This window comes from Crinia signifera, chromosome 5 (assembly GCF_055691185.1).
Source record: "Crinia signifera chromosome 5, ASM5569118v1, whole genome shotgun sequence".
Taxonomy (NCBI): domain Eukaryota; kingdom Metazoa; phylum Chordata; class Amphibia; order Anura; family Myobatrachidae; genus Crinia; species Crinia signifera.
The window spans coordinates 297,396,731-297,421,279 of record NC_139221.1 but is presented as its reverse complement, the minus strand read 5'-3'; the positions used below and the strand labels follow the sequence as shown (position 1 = coordinate 297,421,279).

Sequence of the window (24,549 nt, the reverse complement as noted above, 5' to 3'; positions counted from 1 at the left end):
GGAATATTTTACAGACTCAGAATCTTCCAGTAACGATGTCCCTCCGCAATTACAACGTCTCCAATGATTTATTATGGATGGAGGGTATTACCTCCAACAGGAACGGTGTGAAATGGGGTCGGCCGTGGCACCATTTTATGCCAATTCAATCATGTTCTTGATTCATGTTTTTTACAGTTCCAATGAGATAACGAAAAATACTCTAGCATTTTTTCGCTACATACAGTAGATGATTAATTTGTCATCCGGGGTGGAATGGCAAGTGAGTTCAGTAACTTTTCAGAGGCTCACAACACCCACAGTCCAATTTTTGAGAGCATTGAGGCTGTCTACAGACAGAGTTGAGGGCATCAGGCAGGTTGATATGATGTATCAAAAATTCATAGCAAGGAGATATGATTCTACACTGCTAGACACAATTAAGAGGAAGGTTTTGGATATTCCAACACACCAGATTCACATCAGTACATCCAAAAACCAGAAAACTAATAGACGCATATGGGTCAAGAAATTCAATCACGCCAGTTCTAAAGGTGGCCATACATCAGAAAGATATTGTACCCAATCATACAATCTCAATTGATTGTAAGATGGATTGTATGCAGATTGTGTGCACATCTTGTGTACACAATCATACAATCATGCAGCAGATGGATTGTATGACTGATTGTATGATGGATTGTATACAGAGTGTGTGCACATTTTGTGTACACAATCATACAGCAGATGGATTGTATGACTGATTGTATGATGGATTGTGAGTAGATTGTGTGTCCAAAAACCACCAAGGACTGCCTGGGATTTCAAGAGAAATTGTACACCATCACGAGTGCAATCAATCTTAAGATCGATCTTTCTGATGTATGGCCAGCTTAAAGCCACTCATAAAGTATAACAGTTATGGCCAGTAATTACATCAGATAAGGACCTTAAATCTCTCTATAATTCAAAACTTTTTACCAGAGAGGGCATAACATTAAAGACCTTATAGTCAAGAATTACATCTCTAAATTAACTAAGAGGACACAGTCATCCTTTCTGGGTAAAACCAGTTTAGGATGTTATAAATGTCTGAACTGTACAACCTGAAGCTTTCTACAGCAATGCCCATCGTTTCATCATCCCTTTTCGGGGCGTAAATTTTTGATACAATACTACTCAACATGCACTAAGTATGTGGTATATACGATTACATGTCCTTGTTCTCTGATCTATGTAAGTAAGACAGAATGCAGCTTTAAGGAGAGAATGACACAACATCGGTCAGCAAAAAGATCTGCACTAGTGTCGGGGACAAGCGAACAACCCGTGGCGAGGCACTTTTTGTGCTTTCCAAACACAGTCTGTCCACCCTCCGGTATAGGATTATAGACTGCTGAATGCAACAATGCACAGGGTGTAACAATAAGTAAGGAACTAATTTCCAACTTAGCTTTTAGCAAGGCTGGCAACCTTCAGAGAAACAGACTGACATGCAAGGGGACCGGTGGGAGTGTAGGCTTCGGCAAGGTAACAGAACCCAAGCAGGGAATGACACAAACAGGCAAGGAAACCCTATAACCGGCACCTGAGGTAAAGTATGAAGGGAATAAATAGGGCAACCCCTTCCCATGATGCTCTGAGCAGTAATCAAGTTAATTGGAAAGGTGTGGTATTCAGCCACCGCCCAGAACCTTCACCAACCTTTACACAGAGTCCCTTTTGTCTGGGCAACCTCCTGGAGTCTCCTCCATCTCCTAGTGATGGCAGGAGACTAAACGCAGCAGGGAGAGAAAAACGCAGCTGGCTGTCTAGCAACCGCTCAGATGCTCACCAAGGCAGCGTGGCGTCTGAGGTAGTCATGGCTGCGGCCCATTCACTGGAGCTCTGGAGCCACTGGGTGCCCGCTGTGACTGAGCTGCATCTTAGGCAGCAGCACCACGGCCCCTAACACACTCGCTCTTCAACTGGTGACAGTTCATGTGAGGATATGTTCACTACTAAACTTTCTGTGAGCTTAGCGTCTTTTTGCCACAGGTTTTTCCTTTAACATTGTCCACTGCGGGCGGGTGTAATGTTGATGTCTCATGTGGCATTTGCCCGGGTTGTTACCCCTAAAGGGAGTTGTTGTCCCCGAAGTCTGGAAGTACGAACTTCAAAATCACTGTTGGACAATTTTATCTCTGTAGAAGAACTTGTTGTAATTGGAAACATCACTTGTTTCTAATGAAGAATGGTTTCCTAGGACAACCTGAACGTTGTGAGAGGAATCAGTAGCAGAAAAAAAGACGTAATAATGCCACTTTATAGGTCATTGGTACGGCCTCAACTGGAATACTGTGTCCAGTTCTGGAGACCATATCTTCAGAAGGATATAAATACATTGGAGAGTGTACAAAGAAGGGCAACTAAAATGGTGCATGGCCTACATCACAAAACTTACCTGGATAGACTTAAAGATCTTAACATGTATAGTTTGGAGCAGAGAAGGGAAAGGGGGGACATGATAGAAATCTTCAAATACATCAAGGGTTTTAACATAGTACAGGAGGGAAATTTTCTTCAAAGGAAAAGAAGTAATAGAACACGAGGACATGCACTGAACTGGAGGGAGGTAGGTTCGGGGGAAATTTTAGAAAGAATTACTTCACAGAAAGGGTAGTGGATAAGTGGAATACCCCCCCATCAGAGGTGGTAGAGGCTAAGACAGTAGAACAATTTAAACATGCTTGGGATAGGGATATGAATATCCTTACAAAGAAATAAGGATTAAAAAAGGGTTGAGATTACCTGAGGGGTAAAAAAAGGGGCAGACTAGATGGGGCAAATGGTTCTTATCTGCCGTCAAATTCTATGTTTCTATGTTTCTATGGATCGGTCAATCTGTAGACTGTAGAATTATAATCAGCATCCACTTTTACTCTCTTTTCCTTTTTAACTAAATTAAGTCTCTTTTGTAGGATTCTATCTGTGTATTTAATTTTTCATACCAATTGGTGGTTTTGTCATTTTGTAAGCTTGCTTTATGCTTAGCTTTAACCCCTTCCTGACGCAGCCAGTTTTTGCCTTCCTGACAGAGCCCTTTTTTTCAAATCTGACATGTATCACTTAAGTGGGTATAACTTTTTTTTGCTTTTACTTATCCCAGTGATTTTGAGATTGTTTTCCCGTGACACATTGTACTTTAAATTAGTGGTGAATTTTGGTCGATACAGTTTTTTTTTGGGGGGAAAAATACCAAAGTGTCGTGAAAAAATGGAACATTTTGCTATTTGCAAAATGTTCCATTTTCTGCTTGTGAGACAAATAATCATATCACTCAAAATAGTTAATAACTAACAAAGACCATATCTATTCTTTATTTTTAAATCATTATTTAAACCACCTTTAATTTTTTTGGACGCTAGGGGGCAGCAGAGTCTAAATTTTACATTACATGCATTTTAACGCTACTTTTGGCTATTCACTTTTTAACAGCCAATAGCAGCGATCGCCCAAGACGGGAGGCAACCCTGCCCCCCCTGGGCAATGAGGGAGGATGTCTGCTGTCAGGGACAGCAGACATTGTCCCTCTGCCACCTCGTCTCGAGACGGGGTTGCACTTTAAAGTCATGACGTATATATACGTCATGTATCGGGAAGTACATCCCGGCCATGACGTATATATACGTCAAATGTCGGGAAGGGGTTAAAGTCTATGATCTTTGCTTTGGTAAGGTTCATTTCTTTGCTTGATTGTTCAATGATTAAAAGCATCAAATCGAGGGAGCATTTATGGTACTTGTTTCTTAGCACAGCGCCCACGATATTTATCTTATGGCATCGGGTCTATCTGATCGCATCGCATGCGACCCGATGCGATGCGATCAGACCCAATTTTTAATTGTACAGTCACCCTGATGGGTGATTAGTATGTTAAATGCACCCCCAGAGATGATTTTTCATTGTACAGCCACTCTGATGGGTGATTACTATGTTAAAGGCACCCCCATTGTTAACGCCACCCCAACTATTTACGGCAACACGAAGCGATTCGAGCACAGCGAGCCCGCGAGGGGCGGCGGTACGCGTCCTCCGACCTTTTCATACCCCCACTATCCACGTCGGCATGGAGTTGATTTTATATAGTGTGGCGAGTGCAGCGAGCCACCAAGCCTGAAGAGTGGCGGGCGCAGCAAGCCCGACGAGGGGACACGGATGACTTCACATGTATTCCGCGTCCCCTCGCGGGGCTTGCTGCGCTCACCACGCTTCGGGCTCAGTGGCTCACTGCACTCGGGTCTGGGGGTGCATTTAACATAGTAATCAGCCATCAGAGTGTCTGTACAATGTAAAATCGGGTCTGATCGCGTCGCATTGCATCGCATGCCATTGTAATGGCATGCGATGCGACGTGATGTTAAAATTGTACAGAATTGTACAGAAAGCTCTTAAAATCCTAATATCGAGTCTGATCTGGTCCCATCGCATACCGTAACTAAAGGTCATGCAATGGACCCGACGGGCGCCTTGCTAGGAAACAAGTACCGCATTTATTAATAATGGAGACCCATTTCTGAAAGAACAAGGGGTCATGCTTCCCAGTAGTTGGGCAATTCCAGACTCTCAATCCCCTAGGAATTTTTTTACATGATAATAATCACTAAGGGGGTTATACTAGTTCACTCTTTCTGACAAAATCCTTCTTAGCTGGACAAAACCATGTGCACTGCAGGGAGGCAGATGTAACATGTGCAGAGAGAATTAGATTTGGGTGGGGTTTTTCTTCAAAGTGAGATCTATATTGCAGTGTAAAAATAAAGCAGTCAGTATTTTCCCTGCACAGAAACAAAATAACTCACCCAAAGCTAATTCTCAGAAATATCCTGTTGATTTTAGGGGTTCTGTGTTCTCCCACAACTATCACAGGGCAGGTCTTCCCAGCTACCAGATAAAAATATCCTCTCGAAGTGCCCTCTCCTTATAGCAGTACAACATAACTTATTTGGCATCATTTTTCGTCTGGCTCAGTGGGACTCGCTGTTGCTTATGTTCGGCATAGTGCTTAAGGGATCTGCTATATTTAATGGCACTACTAATGTGTGGCATAATTTGTATAAGCACACTACTGAGTGTCTTAATATGTAAGGGAAATTACTATGTCTTATTATTTATATAAATGGTACTACTACTGCGTAGCATAACATGTATAAGGGTTACTACAGTGTGGTGTATCCTGATTACGGGGTACTTCTGTGTGGTGTAACGTGAAAAAAGGGTACTACTCTGTGGTGTAATGTGAATAAGCTTGCACTACTGTCTAGAGCAGGGATGGGCAACAAGCGGCCCTCCAGATGTTAATGAACTACACATCCCAGCATGCCTTGCATCAGTTTCACCTTGGCCAAACAGCAAAACTAAGGCAAGGCATGCTGGGATGTGTAATTCATCAACATCTGGAGGGCCGCTTGTTGCCCACCCCTAGTCTAGAGTTATTTGAAAATGACTGCTTTACACCATGATCAGTGGAGCCCATACACACAGCATTATGCACCAATATTATCTTCAGACATATGGCTGTGAAGTACAGGTGATGCTATATGTCTGTGAACAGTATCGTTCAATTGAATGGACAATGTTTTGTCCAGTGTGTAACCAGCTTTACTTACTGACATCCTTTGTATCTTTCACTGACCAATCAATTGTTACTTGAAAAAAAAAATCAGCTAACAGTGGTGACTGGTCTTCCCAGAGGCCTTTGCAGCAGAGATAATGAACTGAAGTTTTATTAAATCAACTATTGCTCTATTTTACTATTAGAATATATTGACAGCACCCAATCAACTTGAGTGGTCACTTTTCTGCCACCGTTTATAACATGAAAGCTAATATCTCAATGGTATCAAAAACACAAGAAAGAAAGTATGTTGCTAGGTGATGCACGTGGAGGACAATTTTATTAAAATTTAACTTTTATTAGATATATATTCAAAAGTAGCGAACTATAGACACACAATTGACATAATTGACACACATGAAACACAAATGTGATTTAACTCAGTGCGAGCCCAGCCTATTTCTCCCTGATGATTTCTATGCAACAAATGGATGGTCAGAAACCACTGATACAGGTAGGTATTTATTGGCTAGTAGCTTTAGTAGTAAACTGACTATATTTATCCAATGTGCCGCATGTGCAATCAATAATGCGCTAATGGGTTAAATAAACATTAATAGGCCCCGCAAAAATCACAGTGAAGTATGGGAATTGTATGACCTGCATGAATGACAGCTGCGGGTCCCGGATTAACCGCAATTTCTCTAATGTCCTTCAGTGTGGACAGCGTCTGATGTGAACTGCCACTTCACACTCAGAACGCCGCACCACAGCAGAACCAGGACACAGAGTTGCGGCTGTTCCCCGCTGGTTGGCAGGAAGGGCCAGGGCGCGTGTTGAGAAGCGCCGGAGGTCCTATGCCTGTCAGATGAGCCAGAGACTAGCAGTGTGGATGTCACATGCTGTGTCTCTGTCTTGACGGGCCCAGTGGAAACTGGCGCTTGCCTTGATGCAGCTTAGATTGGAAATGTACCCAACAAAATTACATTGGTATGTGGGGAGGGGGATAGTGGGAGCCACAACTGAGGCTGACTGGTCAGCGTACGCTTCGCTATGGGAGTTTCATCTCAATGGTTACTGTAGGTTAGAGATTTTTGGGGCACATTTTATTACGTTATTACATGAGCTTCTCTGTGTAATGGATCCAATTCAAGTTCTTTACCCACACTGCCAATAGCAAACAGTTTATTCATTAAAAAATGGTCCTTTTTTTCAGACTCGGATACCTTTTTAATCTACCATACAGAGCAAAGGAAGTGTATAGAAGGCCAGATATTCCGCATCTCATTTGCTACATGTAATGAGAACAGCGATGCCCAAAAATTCCGATGGATTTCCAAACAACATCTTATAAATGTAAGATCTTCCCAATGTCTGGCCGCAGTATCAAAGAAAAACATGGCATTGGTGGCCTTAGACCTATGTGATGGCACCAACAACCTCCAGAAATGGGAATGTAAGAGCGGTTTATGGCTTGGAATCCAGGGAGACAATCTTCACTTGAACTATGATAAAGCAAATGAAAAAGTTATTCTCTATAAAGATTCGGGATTCTGGAAGCAATGGAAAATCTTTGGAAAAACAGCAGATATCCTATGTGATAGGGCCTATGAAGGTAAGGAGCATATATCTGATCTATATTTGGTATACGGTTACTCCCTTTTGTTGAATGTGGACTATGTGTAGTATGAGGAATGTGCATATAACCCTAAAGATTGATGGGTAAGATAATGCAAGCAATGATACAGTACATCGGTGAACAATTTCAAACCTACTTTTAGATAATTTTGGCAATTCTAATAGGTGGTATGTACAGATGGAGCCGGCCTCTTCCATCCGGGGGCTGGCGGTCGGATCGCCAACCGATAGCCCCTGCCAGCCACCGGAAGGGGACGCACATGCATCCAGTTCTAACAATGCTCCCCTGGGTCCCTGCCACCTCGCTGCCATGTCCCAGTCAGATGGAGCATCATCTCACCAGTGGGGACAATCTGGCGAGCCCTGGCGCTGACTGAGAGGCGCTCCATCTGTATTATATCACCAAGCATGGTGCCGCTATAGCTTTTCCTGCTTCATCTCTTTAATGCGGCGCAGGGCATGCGACGAGGGCATGCTAAAGCCAGTGCCACTGAACATTCATACAATGGCGGGCACATCTCAAAAAGAGCAGTGCCAGTAACTACAAGGATACATAGCGCTTCTGTCGTTTAAAAAAACATCTCCACAGTACTACATGGGGAGAAGCGGTATCAGGGCTCATGCAACTTTACCCCATAATGCCTGGTCATACATCTACCCCATTATTTCATATGCCAACTGGAAAGTCAGGATGTATCCGTAATCCTATATACAGTAGCACGGTAGCCAATATACAGCACCATCTGCGCAGCCCACTCTTCTCTATTGTTCCACTACCCTGGCCAGGAGACCAGGACTGTACTGTAAGCATAATGTAAATTGGATAATGAATTGCACAATCACCCTTTTATAGTAATTAGTAGTGGACATATACTTACTTAGAGACAAAAGTACAGATATGTATTGTAGTGTAAAAAGAGGAATTCCAGAATAAGTATATATAATTCTATCCGTACAGACAAATGTTTTTAGATGACAAAGAGGCAGATTTACCACTCTTTGTGCCCATAACACTATCAGCAAAAACCTTTAAATGCAACATCCATTAGAAGCCCTATAAGAACATTATAACCTTACCCATGTAACATGAGGCTTCTCAGAGTATCTGAAACAGTATACTGTATATGATTTGTTTTTTTTTTATTATTATTATTATTATTAATATTATTATTATTATTGTTTTATTTTTATTGAATCATCATACTAGCACTTTATAGACCACATGCGGATGACCGGCGAGGATATGCCGGCGATGCAGGGAATCCTTCCCTTTTTCCTCTCCTAACCCTTCCTCCTTGCAACATTGAAAAAAAGGGGGGAGGTGGTGACACTTTAAAAAAGTATCACCATCAGGGCGCTTATAAAAAAAATATATATAGTTTTTTTATATGTATTGGTATATATATATATTTTATTAATAATAGAAATAAAAATAAAAATGTTTTCAATTTAGCTGCAGTTTTTTTAGTGCACAAGTGTATGTACACAATAGCTACTATATACTTACGTGTGTCCAATTAGGCAGCTTAAAGGATACAAAAAACAAACAAGAATATGAAAAACTGCGCTATTTGTCTGGCACCATGTAAGAACACACCTTTACACAGATTGATTTTTGAAATGATGGTTTTTGTAAATCATCAACATTTATTGTTTAAAAATGTATTCAGGTGGCCACCTTTAAATACAACCATAATGTTATACACACTAAAAGAAATTTATTGTTTAATATGCACACTATATCTTTAAAATATTTATCCACTTCAAAACGGAATGCATGGACACCTTGGAAAAAAATTCTTTGTCAATTGGACAATTGATGGTAAGTCTTTGCACTTGTATTTTGCAATAAATGAACAGCTGTGAATATAATAATTTGGAATAGGCACATCTTGTATGTTATATTGCGCCAATTGTGGCGTTTCTCACCTGCGCCTCCATGCGCTGTGACTCCGGGTGATTTTGTAGCCGTTGAGTGTCCCTCCGGTATGGGTGCGGGGAGGGGAGCTGACCGGCAGGGATGATGAAGGGGTCTTTGCTCTTACCCTCACGGGAGCTCTCACTGATAGTTGTTTGTACCGACAGCGCTTCTCTCACAAGGGCTGGGGTAATCAGTGAGAGTGCACGGGAGCTGCGGACCTGTGATGAAAGGGTCCGGGCTGTGTTTTTGATCTCCCTGCTGTCACCGCTGTGTGAGAGGGACTGGGGTGTCTCTCCCACCGAAGATACCGTCACCCGTACACTTTGGAGTTCTCAAGACCACCGGAGATGCTGGCGCTGGAGGAAATAGTTGGTATCGCAGGTGTGTCAACCTTTTCAGAATGTAGACTGATTTGCAAACAATCGGTCCAAGGTGTCTCTGGCTGGGGCTTCCCCTAACGCGTTTCGCCCCTAGCAATGGGGGCTTTTTCAAAGAGTGTCTGCCATTTGTTTTTTCTCAGTTGATATACCCAGCACTTAATTGTTTTTTCTTTCCAATTGGACTGAAGATAATGGATCAGGTGTGAATAATTTGTAATCCTATACAGGTGCGCAACTTGCATTTGCATATCTTTTTTCATAAGATCACAAAATATAAAAATAGAAATAAATAAATATCACATAAATGAAAATAACAAATTCATAAAAAATAATAATAAATGATAAATAAATAAACACAATTTATTAAGTAATTGTTTACATCGAATAGTTCAAAAGAACATTTGTACACAACCATTCATTTTTACATAGTTTGTTAGAATAAAGAGACTTATCAGGAGGATATTTGCCACATATTTAAATGATATCATACTCATAGATACATTGGTTATATATAGATTCAAAAGAGAGAACTAATATATTAAAGAGTCATTCAAATTCATAATGTTAAAAATTCCGTATATATATATATATGGATCCATTTATTATTAAAATTAGTAAATAATAACCTATTTTTATCGTATCTTCCTATCGTTGTGTTTGAACCCAGGACCTCTTACTTACTAAGCTGCTGTTGTAACTGCTAGAGCCACAATGCTCCTATACTTTTTTTTTTAAAAGTCAGTTTAATCAATTGATTTGCGTGTGTGATTTATAAGACAAAAGAAATGAGAAAGGAAGAGAATGACACGTACATATGTATATTTTACAAAAAATAACAAAGAAATCAAGAAAAATTCTAGAAAATCATAATAATAAAAAAAATATATATATACATATTAATAATACCAAAAGGCACAAAACATATATATATATATATATATATATATATATATATATATATATATATATATACATGCATCAAATCCAGAAGTATGGATTCCTGACATACCGTTATAGAATTTCTTATTTTTTATCTTTTAATATTTATTTTTTATTATTTTTTATTTTTTATTTATTTATTCTTTTATTATAGATCGATTTATTCTTGGTATGTTATTTTTTTTCATTATTATGACGAACTTGTGTTAAAATGGTCCTTATTCATTTGGTGATTAAACATCCTTATAAACATTTTTCTCCAAAGGTGGTAATTATATTTCTTCTAAGCTTTTGTTCTTAGGATTTGGGTCTCCATTCGGCAGGACCTGTACAGAGCATGGTCCGTGCCACCTCCCCTCGCAGTGCCGGTCTGCGATTTGGAGCTAGCCGGATATAGGAGTCACAGTGCTCCTCCATATTTCTACACAGGTCTTTGCAATGTGGATCCCCCCACCCCACATATATAGATTTGACCACCTTATATTACTAGACATAACAAACAGACGGACTAACGCTTATACATATATACAATTTTACATATATACAATTAGGACCCCCCCTGTTAGTATTCTATATAGACCTTATATTTAAGGTTCTATAGAGACTTATTTACTAATAATAAGTTTTTATCAATTGGTATTTACATAAATCATTCCAAATCTATGTTGGCATTAAGTCCTGTAGGTATAAGGGTTTGCATCTGAAAGATCCAAAATGCCTCTTTTTCTGCTAAATCTCTATACCTACAGATGGAGCGGGACTTATCTATCCAGGGGATGGCGTTGGTGACGCCAGCCGCCATCCCCTGCCCCGCGCCATCTGTATGCCGGAATGGGACGCGCGCGCACGAGGTGCGCGCGCGTCCCCTTCCGATGGTGCTGCCGGCGGTCGCCCGGTGTCTACACTGGGTCCCCGCACCCCCCCCGCAGCCCCCTGAAGCACCCCGCAGCCCCCTGAAGCAGGAGGTGAACAGGATTGCGTCCGCCTCGCCGCCCCACCGCAGGGATACTGAGACTCGCGTGCGTGGGGGACGCACGTGCGTCTCAGTCAGATGGAGCGCAGTGTTGCTGGCGGATTGCCAGCAACATGCTGCTGGCGATTCGCCAGCAACAATAAGACCCGCTCCATCTGTATCTCCACCTCTAGTGGTTTGTGGTATATGTTGTACTCCTATTATCTTCAAACCTTCTATATTTCCTTGATGGACTTCTGCAATATGTCTTGAGACACTGTGATTGGGAAATTTTTTCAATATGTTCAATCTACAGTATGTTCTCTAAACCTGTCTTTATTTTTCTGGTAGTGCGGCCGACATATTGAAGGCTGCATATGCATTGTAATATATACAATCTGAAAACTCACCTCTTCAGGCAAGCCTATTATATTTAAGTTCTACATGCATAACCCTCCGAGGCACTTATGTATTATATAGCTTCCCTTCTGGACTTGTAACTTGGTGGGACTGCTATGCTATTACTGGTGCCTGTCCTTGTGTTTCCCCCCTATATCCCTATAGATTGTAAGCTTGCAGCAGGGCCCTCCTACCTCCAAGTCTGTCTGTTGTTTCCCAGTTTGTCTTATCACTGTCTACTATTGTAAAGCGCAACGGAATCTGCTGCGCTATATAAGAAAATGTAAATAATAATAATAATAATAATAATAAATACAATACACTGTATTACAATGTATGAATTCCTTAATACTGAATTTCTTTTTACTAACAAAGGATTCCACTTCCATGGTTTTTTTTAGGGATAAAACCACATGTTATACATCTGGTTTGTCCACATTTATAACACCCCTTTATGCTGTTTTTTCCTAGCCAGGTCTTAATTGGCTTATTCCCTAATGATTCCCGTCTGTTTGTTATGTCTAGTAATATAGGAAGATATGATAAAAATAGGTTATTATTTACTAATTTTAGTAATAAATGGATCCATATATATATATATATATATTTATATATATATATATATATATATATGGAATTTTTAACATTATGAATTTGAATGACTCTTTAATATATTAGTTCTCTCTTTTGAATCTATATACAGGGCCGGTGCAAGGCACCGGAGCGCCCCAGGCGAGTCGGGGTGGGGGCGCCCCGGTGCCGGGGGAGGGGGGGGGGTACCTGTCCTGCGGCGCTGTCCGGTGCTGGGGGGTACCTGTCCTGCGGCGCTGTCCGGTGCCGGGGGAGGGGGGTACTTGTCCTGCGGCGCTGTATATTTAAAGCTGGCGGCGGAGGCAGCGGGGGTCCCTGCAGTCCATTAGAAATAACGAGCGCTATCCGCCGGGCTATGCGGAAGCGCTTCTGTTGTGAAAACACTGGCAGCATGCTGATTGGCTGAGATCAGCGTGCGCCGTGCTGCCAGTGTTTTTACAACAGAAGCGCTTCCGCATAGCCCGGCGGATAGCTCTCGTTATTTCTAATGGACTGCAGGGACCCCCGCTGCCTCCGCCGCCAGCTTTAAATACACAGCGCCGCAGGACAGGTACCCCCGCAGCACGGGGGGGGGCAAAATGCCGCCCTCCAGTGGCCCGCGCCCTAGGCAAATGCCTAGATTTGCCTAGTGGTGGCGCCGGCCCTGTCTATATAAAACCAATGTATCTATGAGAATGATATCATTTAAATATGCGGCAAATATCCTCCTGATAGTCTCTTTATTCTAACAAACTATGTAAAAATGAATGGTTGTGTACAAATGTTCTTTTGAACTATTCGATGTAAACAATTACTTAATAAATTGTGTTTATTTATTTATTTATCATTTATTATTATTTTTTATGAATTTGTTATTTTCATTTATGTGATATTTATTTCTATTTTTATATTTTGTGATCTTATGAAAAAAGACATGCAGTCTGACTTTGAATTTTTAAACTAAAAAACAAACCAAAGCAAATGCAAGTTGCGCACCTGTATAGGATTACAAATTATTCACACCTGATCCATTATCTTCAGTCCAATTGGAAAGAAAAAACAATTAGGTGCTGGGTATATCAACTGAGAAAAAACAAATGGCAGACACTCTTTGAAAAAGCCCCCATTGCTAGGGGCGAAACGCGTTAGGGGGAGCCCCAGCCAGAGACACCTTGGACCGATTGTTTGCAAATCAGTCTACATTCTGAAAAGGTCGACACATCTGCGATACCAACTATTTCCTCCAGCGCCAGCATCTCCGGTGGTCTTGAGAACTCCAGAGTGTACGGGTGACGGTATTTTCGGTGGGAGAGACACCCCAGTCCCTCTCACACAGCGGTGACAGCAGGGAGATCAAGAACACAGCCCGGACCCTTTCATCACAGGTCCGCAGCTCCCGTGCACTCTCACTGATTACCCCAGCCCTGGTGAGAGAAGCGCTGTTGGTACAAACAACTATCAGTGAGAGCTCCCGTGAGGGTAAGAGCGAAGACCCCTTCATCATCCCCGCCGGTCAGCTCCCCTCCCTGCACCCGTACCGGAGGGACACTCAACGGCTACAACATCACCCGGAGTCACAGCGCACGGAGGCGCAGGTGAGAAACGCCACAATTGGCGCAATATAACATACAAGACTGTGCCTATTCCAAATTATTATATTCACAGCTGTTCATTTATTGCAAAATACAAGTGCAAAGACTTACCATCAATTGTCCAATTGACAAACAATTTTTTTCCAAGGTGTCCATGAATTCTGTTTTGAAGTGGATACATATTTTAAAGATATAGTGTGCATATTAAACAATACATTTATTTTAGTGTGTATAACATTATGGTTGTATTTAAAGGGGGCCACCTGAATAAATTTTTAAACAATAAATGTTGATGATTTACAAAAACCATCATTTCAAAAATCAATCTGTGTAAAGGTGTGTTCTTACATGGTGCCAGACAAATAGCGCAGTTTTTCATATTCTTGTTTGTTTTTTGTACTCCTTGCAACATAACCTTATACTCCCCCACCCCATGCTTAACCTTAACCAGTCCTGCATACTTACATTCAAGATACCGGCAGTTGGGATTTAAGTCTTGGCATTCTCATCGATATCAGGAGTAAAGGCACATACACACTTGGCGACTTTGAGCTGAAAGTCGCTCAAAACACCCAGTTTGAGCGGCGTTCAGCTCAAAGCCGCCCAGTGTGTATGGCCCGGCGATGAGCTGTGAGCGCTGCTGCGCGCTCCCGCAACATTGCCGGGAAAGCCATTCATCTGCTGGTTATACCAGCAGATGAGCAGCTTTCAGGACGGCTTTGCATATCTCTGCACTATGCAACGCCATCCTCCCCCCTCCGTCGGTGCCAGGCAGGGGGAAAGCCGCTCAGTGTGTATCGCTGTCCATACACACTGGGCATAGTCGCCCAGTGTGTATGGACTTTTAATGTGCAAAATTGATCATTTTTTGTGTATAGTTCAAAAATAACTTTGATCTATAGATTATGAGTTAAATTAAAAATTCTGAAACAAGCTTTATCTGACCTAAGCTCTGTTGGCCGTATACAGTATATGACAGAGGGTGAGATGGTAACTGAGCAGTACTTACTGTAGGTGTGGGAGTCAGTTCTGAATGAACATGACACATAGGTTTTTCTTTTCTTTTTTTAAATATACATTTTTATTATAGAGATGTCATGAATATAGAGAATAAGCACCAAAAGAAAACCTACAGAGAGGTTTCATAATAAAAAGAAAAATATCAATAGGTACATATAACATTGACAACTCTTTTTTTTAAGATATTAGTAACTTAAAGAGTAATAAAAAGTAGTAAGTAATAAGAAAAGCCAGAAGAAGGGCAAAGGAGGGAAAGAAATAATAGTGAAAAGAGGGGGAGAAGGCGAGCTGGGGAGGGTGGGAATAGAAAAAAGGGACCCAACCCGGCTGGAAAATATAATCACCGGAAGGTCAGCAGGATAATCACCGGAAGGTCAGGCAGGGTCATTTCCCAGGTCATTTAGTGAAAAGCCGGTGGGACATTGAAGTAAGTGGTTCAGGGATCCCAACTTTAATGAATTTTGTAGAAGAGCCTTTCAAAATGCTGGTAATGTACTCCACAGAATGGCTACGCCAGATCTTGGCAGAGATTTCAGCCATTGTTGGAAGATCCGAAGATCCCACAATACAGGATCTGGTCGCGAGAACTATATGAGTGAAGTTTGTTCTGCGCGCGATATTCCTCTGGGATATCCATGGAAAGGAGAAAACAGCCAGCCTACAAGGGAATATGTATTATATGCAGAGCTGCAATATTTTTCCAGAGAGGGATTAACACATAGAGGCCACAGAATACCTTTTTGTTTCTGGTTTCCTCTCCAGGGTGTGTCTTTGTGAGGCAGGTCAGTCAAAGGGCGGTATTCAATGTGAATACCTGCGAGGTGCAGCGAATCCTTTTTTGGATTCGCTGCACATTCGCCACGTCCCGGAGCCGGCGGGCTCCGGTATTCAACGAGTCAGGGGCAGCGAGCCCCTGACTGGCGAATATGAGCTCCTGCGGCGATTGCCGCAGGGAGCCTGAGGACGGTGCCAGGCAGAGAGATCTGCCTAGCCCAGACCTTTGTGGGGGGTTAGGTGGGCTCCCCGGGTGCCAGGCAGCACAGGCTGCCCCCCCTGGGGGTGCCAGCAGGGGGGCGTATATTCACTACACACGATCGTAATGATCGTGCAGTGAATATATGAATATGTAATGAGCGGCTCGGCTCCGGCACCCCCTGCTGGCTGCTGTGTAAAAAAAAAATAATATTATTTTTAAAATATAATATATATTCATGTGCTTACAGCACATGAATAAAAATAGCATGCCCCTCCTCAGAATAAAATTCCTGATTTTTTGACACCAAATGTAAAAAACAAAACACTTTATTTTAAAAGTTCACATTCCACTTCACCATAAAAAGATAGCGATTGCTACTCGGTGAATCATGGCGAAAAAAACCTTCAAATGTATTCGCCATGTGGTCATTGAATAGGGTGATTCACCGTTTTTGTCAGAAATTCGCCAAACAGCACAAATTCGCCATAAAAACCTGGCGAATCAGGCTCATTGAATACCGCCCAATGACTTTCTGTTGGGAAGGCGATGTCTAGATGAGTAGTGTCACCCAACTGTTCCAGTTCTCTTTAAAGATTTCCTTATAAATATGTCTTAGAATTTTTTTTTCCTCCATTGAAGGGCAAATATCTAATCTTTCATTGTTATGGGACATTGTTATTGAGACCGTGGTCACCCATTATCATTGGTGGAAACAATTGGCTGGTCTGGGTCTTATAACTTTTTGTTGCACTCTACTCCCAGGTCTCTTGTTCACAAAAATGGGATAAAAAAACACAATCCATTTCCATTCATTGACATTTCCTGGTGTATACTGTAAATGTTACCTACTATCAACAAACCCAAGTGGAGTCTTTTTGTATAATATTCTTTTAGCAGTATTCAATGCTTCGGTGAGCACAGCACAGAGTTCTCCGTTTTTTGTTTGCTGTGCATTCTCCATTTTTTCTACCACCTCGCCATGCCTCCTGCTCACCCTATTCAGCGTGTCAGCTGCTTGCCGCCCCTGACGGCGAGCATTGACCAATTCGGCGAATGAGGAGTTAATGTCTCCTTCTGGAGGCAGTGTTCAGATAAAGAGAGGTGAATCATGGGTCATAACTGAGGCGAATGATGGGTAGAACATAAAGTGAGAAAAACATGCATCATGGGGGGGGGGAAATAATTACCACAATTTTTTTTTAAATATATTAATATGCCACTTTTAAAGTAAAAAAATAATATAGATCCTTCAAATAATAAAAAAATACACATGCAGACATCAAAAAGAAAAGAAAATATATATTTTTTATTATTAAGTCAGTTCACAAAAAAAAAAATGCAGAGAGCAAAACGCAGAGGCAAGCCCCCCAAAAAACAGTGAGCAGCGTTCTCCATTTTTTCCATCTATTCATATAATAGGCTAACTACTCCTCACCTCTACGAGGTGAGATACCTCCAGTGACCACTAGATGCCACTCGACAGACCAAATTATTCTTTGTGTGCTAAAAGATGTTATGATAGAAATTGAACACAATTTTTACATGAACAATGATCTGTTTCAAACTTTCTTGTTATGGAGAGAGGGACCTGTGAAGACAGAGATTGGAGCTGGGAACAGATAGGGACTGGGGTGAGTTTGTGGGCTAAAAACTGTAACATCTCAAAGTGAAATTACATTACAGAAGCTGTCATTGTGATAGGATTTTAACAAGTATGTGATATTTAAATTGATATTTATAGGAACATGATCAGTCTTTATACTGTATACCAATTACAGTACTTTCTGTTTCAGACCAGTTCTATGATTTTAATGAATTAAACTTCCGAGCTCCTCAAATCCAAACCATGTTGTAATATTATATTCCACAGAGTTATATACCCTAAAGGGAAATGCTAATGGTCAGCCCTGCGTGTTCCCCTTCAAGTACAATTCCAAGTGGTATGTGGACTGCACGCTTTCCGGGAGGTCTAAACGAAGGCATTGGTGCTCTACTACTGCAGACTATGACAAAGACGGGTTATATGGATTCTGTCCTTCTAAGGGTGAGTGTAAGCTTTATCCACAGATTCATTCCACGATGGGGGAACTTCAGGGCCATACCTGTGGCAGATAAGTGTATCTTTGTATACATATAGGACAGATGTGTCCTGCTTGGGACAATGTTTACAAACCACCTACTGGAAACAGCCACTTCCCATGTCTTTTGTTTGTTTCCACTTACCTGGTGCCAAGGAGGAAGTCATAATGAAAGCCACGAGCCAGATGTCTATGGCAGCAAGCTTTTGGGGGACAGGAAAATTAAGAGCATTCCTTCAAAACTTTAATCTGAATTTGAAAATATATCAAGGGCTTTAACAAGGTACAGGTGCAGTAGCGCACGCAGGGGGGGTTTGAGTACCCAGAAACCCCTCCAGGAGTCTAAGGGACCTAGCCTGAAAGCTGAGTGTCCCCTCTTTCCATGGGTATAAGAATTTTATAAATCGTCCTTTGGGAACTGGAGATATCTGACTTCAAAACAGTGGTCCCCATCCAAGCCTGTTAATTGCACTTCCCAGTCAGATATATCAGGTTCTGTCTGACTTAGAGTTGTTATGAGGGTATATTCCAAAAGCTTGGACTCTCCTCCTCTGAAAGACACTAGAAGCTTGTCTCTACTATACCCAGAACCAGAGATATCAACCTTCCAGCAGCTGGTTACTGCTCCAGCTCCACACACCTGGTATGTAGTTTTATACTCGTTGGCAGATTGCTCTGCCTCCTAAACTCTGATCCCCTAGTCCCCAATACCATTTGGTAGGTGGTATTCTCTAGTTTTTAATTCCATTAAAATCTAAGAAATCTATTTCTGGGAACTGGAGATATCTGCAGTGAAGCAAGCTGTCCTTCCACCAGAAAATTATGAATAATAAGCACACTCTACTATACACCCCTCCTCTGCATATTAAACATCCTCTACCACCCTGGAAGTTATGTATCAGGGCCCCTTCATTCAGCCCAATGCCCCTTCTCCCACCATCTGTGCAGTAAAGGGGTAATTAGTGGAAATTACTGATCCATGCCCTACATGCTGAGTGGTTGATATAATACCCCCTACCACCCGCGGGACATCAAAGCTTCTCCCACCCCTACCACTGGAGGATTGGTAGGGGCCCCAATACATTGCTATGCCCAGGGGTCTACACTGTTGTTGATGCCCCTGTATATATATATATATATATATATATATATATATATATATATATATATATAAGACCGGAAAACCCAACCGCGCCTCACGGAGAGAAGGCAGCACCTCTGAGGGGCCCCCTGTTAGACGGGACCCAAAGGTTTAGAGATAGAGAAAATGGAGTTTCAGAGTGCGCCAATTAATTTGCATACACAACAGATTTGTTGAACAAACAATATAGTAGTCCGGAAGAGAATCATATAAAAGTTTATTCAGGAATCTTCCAAATGATGATACAGGCCCAACGCGTTTCGTCAATAGCTTGACTTCATCAGGGGCATTGGAAGTAGAGCAGTACAAAGCAATTTCACACTATAGAATTTCCATTGTTTAATTTAAAAAACAAACAGCAGAGGTTTTCATGCGAAAGACAGTACTGGAAATGGTTCACGCACTAAAGATCAGCAACAGTGGTAAAGCATGGTATAATCGCAATCCAATGGTGTCCAAAGTTAATCACAATTTCGGGGAAAGGGTAAATAACCCCAATATATAATTAGAGCAGTGCAGACCGGAAGTGAACTCCTGAGATCCAAATGCTGAATTCGGCATTTGGATCTCAGGAGTTCACTTCCGGTCTGCACTGCTCTAATTATATATTGGGGTTATCCTTGAACTGTGCAGTTGTGAGTATTTGAAGCTGTCTTGAAAAAGGCCCTCTAGTGGCCGAAACGTCGACCTACAGGATCTGAGGATCCTTGAAGTAAGATCTATGTATTATTACAAGCAAGTACGAAATTAAAAGATTGATGTTTTTACTGGTGAGTGCTTTTCGTGGATTAATTATCCCATACACAGAATATTATTGGGACACATTGATTGTCACTCTAGTTAAGCACCCCAATTGATGACTTTGGCTGGCTGTGAGTGCGGATCCTCCAAGAATATATATATATATATATATATATATATATATATATATATATATATACATACATACATACATACATATACATGTGTGTATACAGTATATATATATATATATATATATATATATATATATACATACATACATATATATATGTATTATTATTATTATTATTATTATTATTATTATTATTATTATTATTATTATTAATATACATTTGGAAACAAACACAAAAAGAGAATGGAGGCAGCGCTGTGCAAAATCACTTTTCCTTATTTATTAAAAGGTAAACATTAACACTTTAAAAATAAAAGTAAATTACGGTAATATGACTGAAAGTCAACAATATTAGCAGCCATCAACAGTACCGCAAGCATCACAAACATGTAATCCCCTTTAGCTGATTAGTATCATAAGGTTAGCTGCATGCATGCAAAGCGTTTAGAGGATTCAATTCCTTCTGTGATCACTTATAGCAACTAACCATCTAAAACGCTATAAGTGATCACAGAAGGGATTGAATCCTCTAAACGCTTTGCATGCATGCAGCTAACCTTATGATACTAATCAGCTAAAGGGGATTACATGTTTGTGATGCTGGCGGTACTGTTGATGGCTGCTAATATTGTTGACTTTCAGTCATATTAATTTACTTTTATTTTTAAAGTGTTAATGTTTACCTTTTAATAAATAAGGAAAAGTGATTTTGCACAGCGCTGCCTCCATTCTCTTTTTGTGTTTGTTTCCATAATTTCTAAGGGGTTTGGTATTCCCCTTAATTAGAGACAGCTGCAGTGCATAATCTCACAATCTGCGCTCAGAATCCTTTTTTCTGCTCTTGTTATATACATTTGGTCTATCTATAATACTTTAACTGACCCCGCATATACTGGGTCACCTAAGTGTACATCTCCATGCTTTGCCCCGCCCCTCTGGAAACCCCCTTCTGAAAATCCTGCGTTTGCCCCTGAGGTGGGAGACATTCTTTACAGGAAGAGGAGCATGAGAACACGAGAACATGCACTGAAACTAGAGGGAGGAAGAAATTTGAGAATGAATTACTTCACAGAAAGAGTAATAGATAAGTATAATAGCTTCCCATCAAAGGTGGTAGAGGCAAATACAGTAGAACTTAATAGAATTAACTTAAATTAACTTAGTAGAATTTAAACATGCTTGGGATAGGCATATTGATATCGTTACAAAAAAATAAGGATCAAATATGGTTTGAGGCAGGGCTATTTTTGTGCAGGCTCCAGCAGGAACTGTGGCCCTTATTCTAGTTCACTGTTTCTGACAAAATATTCCTCAGATGGACAAAACCATGGGCACTGCAGGTGAGGCAGGTGTTACTTGTGCAGAGATAATTAGATTTGGGTGGGGTGTAAAACCTGCCTAACCTGCAGTGCACACGGTTTTGTCCATCTGAGGAATATTTTGTCAGAAACAGTGAACTAGAATAAGGGCCTCAGTTCCTGCTGGAGCCTGCACAAAAATAGCCCTGGTTTGAGGTAACATGTTTAAAAAAGGGGCAGACTAGATGGGCCAAGTGGTTCTTCACTGCCGTCAAATTCTATGTTTCTATGTTTCAAAATACCAAATGTTACCAATGTACCAAAAAAATACCAAATGTATTATACCAATGCTAATAATGCTAAAAGTAACATTTGTTTTAAAGTGAATACCATTGATTTCCATGTTTTGGCGACCTTATTGCATTGACATAAAAATAAGATGAATTAGTCTTACTGTATCTTGTTATTTGTTTTGGAGTGTGCTGAAAAATATTTTTTAGGATACAGTTACAAAATGGAATTACAAAGCTAAAGTGTATGCTGATTGCCATAAACTATACAGACAAAAATATTCACACACCCAACTGTTACACCAACAGGGACTGTAATGACATTGTATTAAAATATATGTACTTTATTATACAGTTGGTCCCCTTTTGCAGATATAACAGGTGACATTTAATTGGATGCAATTTTTAATAAGGTTCTGAAATCGCACATTATCGCATTTCCAAAATCAAGAATTTTTTAAAAAATCGACTATTTAATGGGATGTGATTTTGCGGGTGAAAAGTGTGATATGGTGCGATAAGGTGTGATTTTTAGTCATGGAAATGTGCAAATTAGTGAACATGTGCAATTTTGTAGACATGTTAATGTGAATTTTTTGTTAAAAAAAAACAACAAAAAAACAGCTGAGCATAACCAGCCCGGGCTCAAAGAACCAGTCCTGGTTTTTGAATGTTGGGGGGGGGGGGGGGGGGGGAGGAATCATAGGGGATCCTCTGGATTTCTAAAACCAGCACCAGGCTCAAGGGCCAGCCCTGGTTCCCAAAATACCCCCTATTTTGGCGACCAGCAACGGGCCCAAACAGCCAATAGGGTAATGCCACAGCCGGGGAAACGTTTTACATTAGTTCCCCTGGCCAAAGCATTCATCCTTGTGGCTGGTCAGCCCAGGCAGGGACCCTGGAGGAGTGGTGACCCTCGCAATAAAGGGTCCCCCCCTCCAGAGTGACCCCTACCCAGGCTGAAGCCTGGGGCTGTCCCCAATGGCCCTTGGGTGGTAGGCATCAGGATGATAAATGGTAAAAAATATATTAAACTATTGTGTAATGTTGTGGAACTACAAGTCCCATCAAGGCTGCCCTGCATGCTGGGACTTGGAGAACCACAAGTCCCAGTATGCGGGTTATTAAAGGGCCCGCTGGGTCTTGTATTTCCACAACATTGCAAATAGTGAAATAAAACGCACACACATGAACAGTATAGGTTTATTACATACTACTGTACATGCATTCACACATACATTACCTATGGATTCCATCGTAGGTCTGTCCTCTTCCCCATGTAGAATCCCAACGAGTACCTGTGGAGGGAAATTATACTCAACAGATGGCTCCCGGATCGATCCCACATGCAGGGAGTTAGACCCGCCCACCAGCCAAAGGCCTCTCCTTATTGACTGGTGAGCATGTGGGAGGAGCCACAAATGAAAACAATCATTCGGGCTTCTCTCACAGGTGTACTGCCAGCCGGAGAAGCAAGCCATTTTTCCCTCTATAGTCTTTGCATCCTATTAAGTTGGCGATTTTGGTAAAACTTGAAAACAGTGTAGTTTTTTGACTAAAAATCGCAAAAGTTGAGATACTGGGCCTTATTCTGGTTGCGGCGGCCAAACGTACGTACGTTCCGTATCAGTGTACGTTTACCGTACGCTGATGTTGAGCGAAAGTCCACCCACAAAACATCCGCATACGGAGGGACACAAACTCCGACAAAGGGGAGTGGTGTACAGTTGAGCGTACGCCACCGTACACGGACGGATCACCGCTTATACACCGACAACTGGCGTACAACAGAGCGTACGCCACCGTTTACACCGACGTTTTCACACCGACATCTTACGGCTATCTGAGCATTCGCCACCTTGTACGGACGGGTCTCGCCTGTTTTCAATGGAAAACTCAGCGTATGTCACCGATCGTGAGAGTTAGCGTACGTCCGTGCACGCTGGCATACCCTTCACATATATGGCCCTCATAATCTAGCCTTTCAACTATGATTAAGACAATTAAATGATTTATTCTAATTGTTATTCAATTATTGTTTTATGTATTTTTATCAAAATGAAAAAAAAATTGTTTGTATTCGAGTGAAAACGTTGACACATGTCGACTTGTGTAGATTGAGTGTGCTGCTGTTTAAAGTATATGAAAACACTTACTGAATGTGTGTAAATGGTTACCAAATAACTACCTTGGCATATATAAGCAGGTCTTAAAAAGAATCTTAACTAAAATGAAACCAACCTTTACATGTAGAGAAGTGTAGAAAGATATGCTTCCAATGTGTTTGAGGGCTGTGTGTGGCTTGCAGGTAGTGAAATAATGGTTTGGACTTAATAGGCTGCAGCATTGCTTATTACATTCAGGTGTATGTGTTTGAGTAGTAATCAGCGTTAATTAGCAGACCCAGGCATCCGCTCTCATGCGGTATCTGTAGGGGTGGTCTGGAGGTGGCGGCCGCCTGTTTTGTGTCTGAAATGCACGTTGCTTTCGCCGATCGAGCGGTTGTAGCAGCGTACATTTTTTGTGCACACCCCCATGTACGCCCATGTTTACGCCCTGTTTTCCTCATTATTTCGGCCGCCCACAATGACCATACTCTTGCGGACAGGTTTTTTCGCACGGAAAGAACCGTCCGTAAGCGTTGTGCATTGCGGAAGGTATGCATGCGCAGATAAAAAAAAAAACGGAACGTACGCTTGCGGCCCAGTCGCCCGAACCAGAATAAACCCCACTGTATCTTATCCCATTAAATGTCACCCCACAGCTTCCACTCTTAGTTGAAGGTTTGCCCATTCATAATGTAGAGAATTTATAACATCAAGCACTAATGTTAGATGGGACGGCCTGGCTTTAAATCTCAGTTCCAGTTCATCCCAATGGTGATCGATGGGTTGAGATCAGGGCTC

At 41.4% G+C, this 24,549-nt stretch overlaps 1 protein-coding gene across 3 annotated transcripts in view; it reads left to right on the top strand.

The window, feature by feature from the left end:
* The window catches only part of LOC146081227 (macrophage mannose receptor 1-like), a 610,592-nt gene that overhangs the window by 27,989 nt on the left and 558,054 nt on the right, over positions 1-24,549 (top strand). For all 3 annotated transcript variants that reach the window (XM_083189333.1, XM_083189332.1, XM_083189334.1), the window contains exons 2-3: positions 6,792-7,190; positions 17,833-18,006. In XM_083189333.1, coding sequence (XP_083045459.1) covers positions 6,792-7,190; positions 17,833-18,006 — 573 coding nt within the window. The remainder of the gene's footprint in view (positions 1-6,791; positions 7,191-17,832; positions 18,007-24,549) is intronic.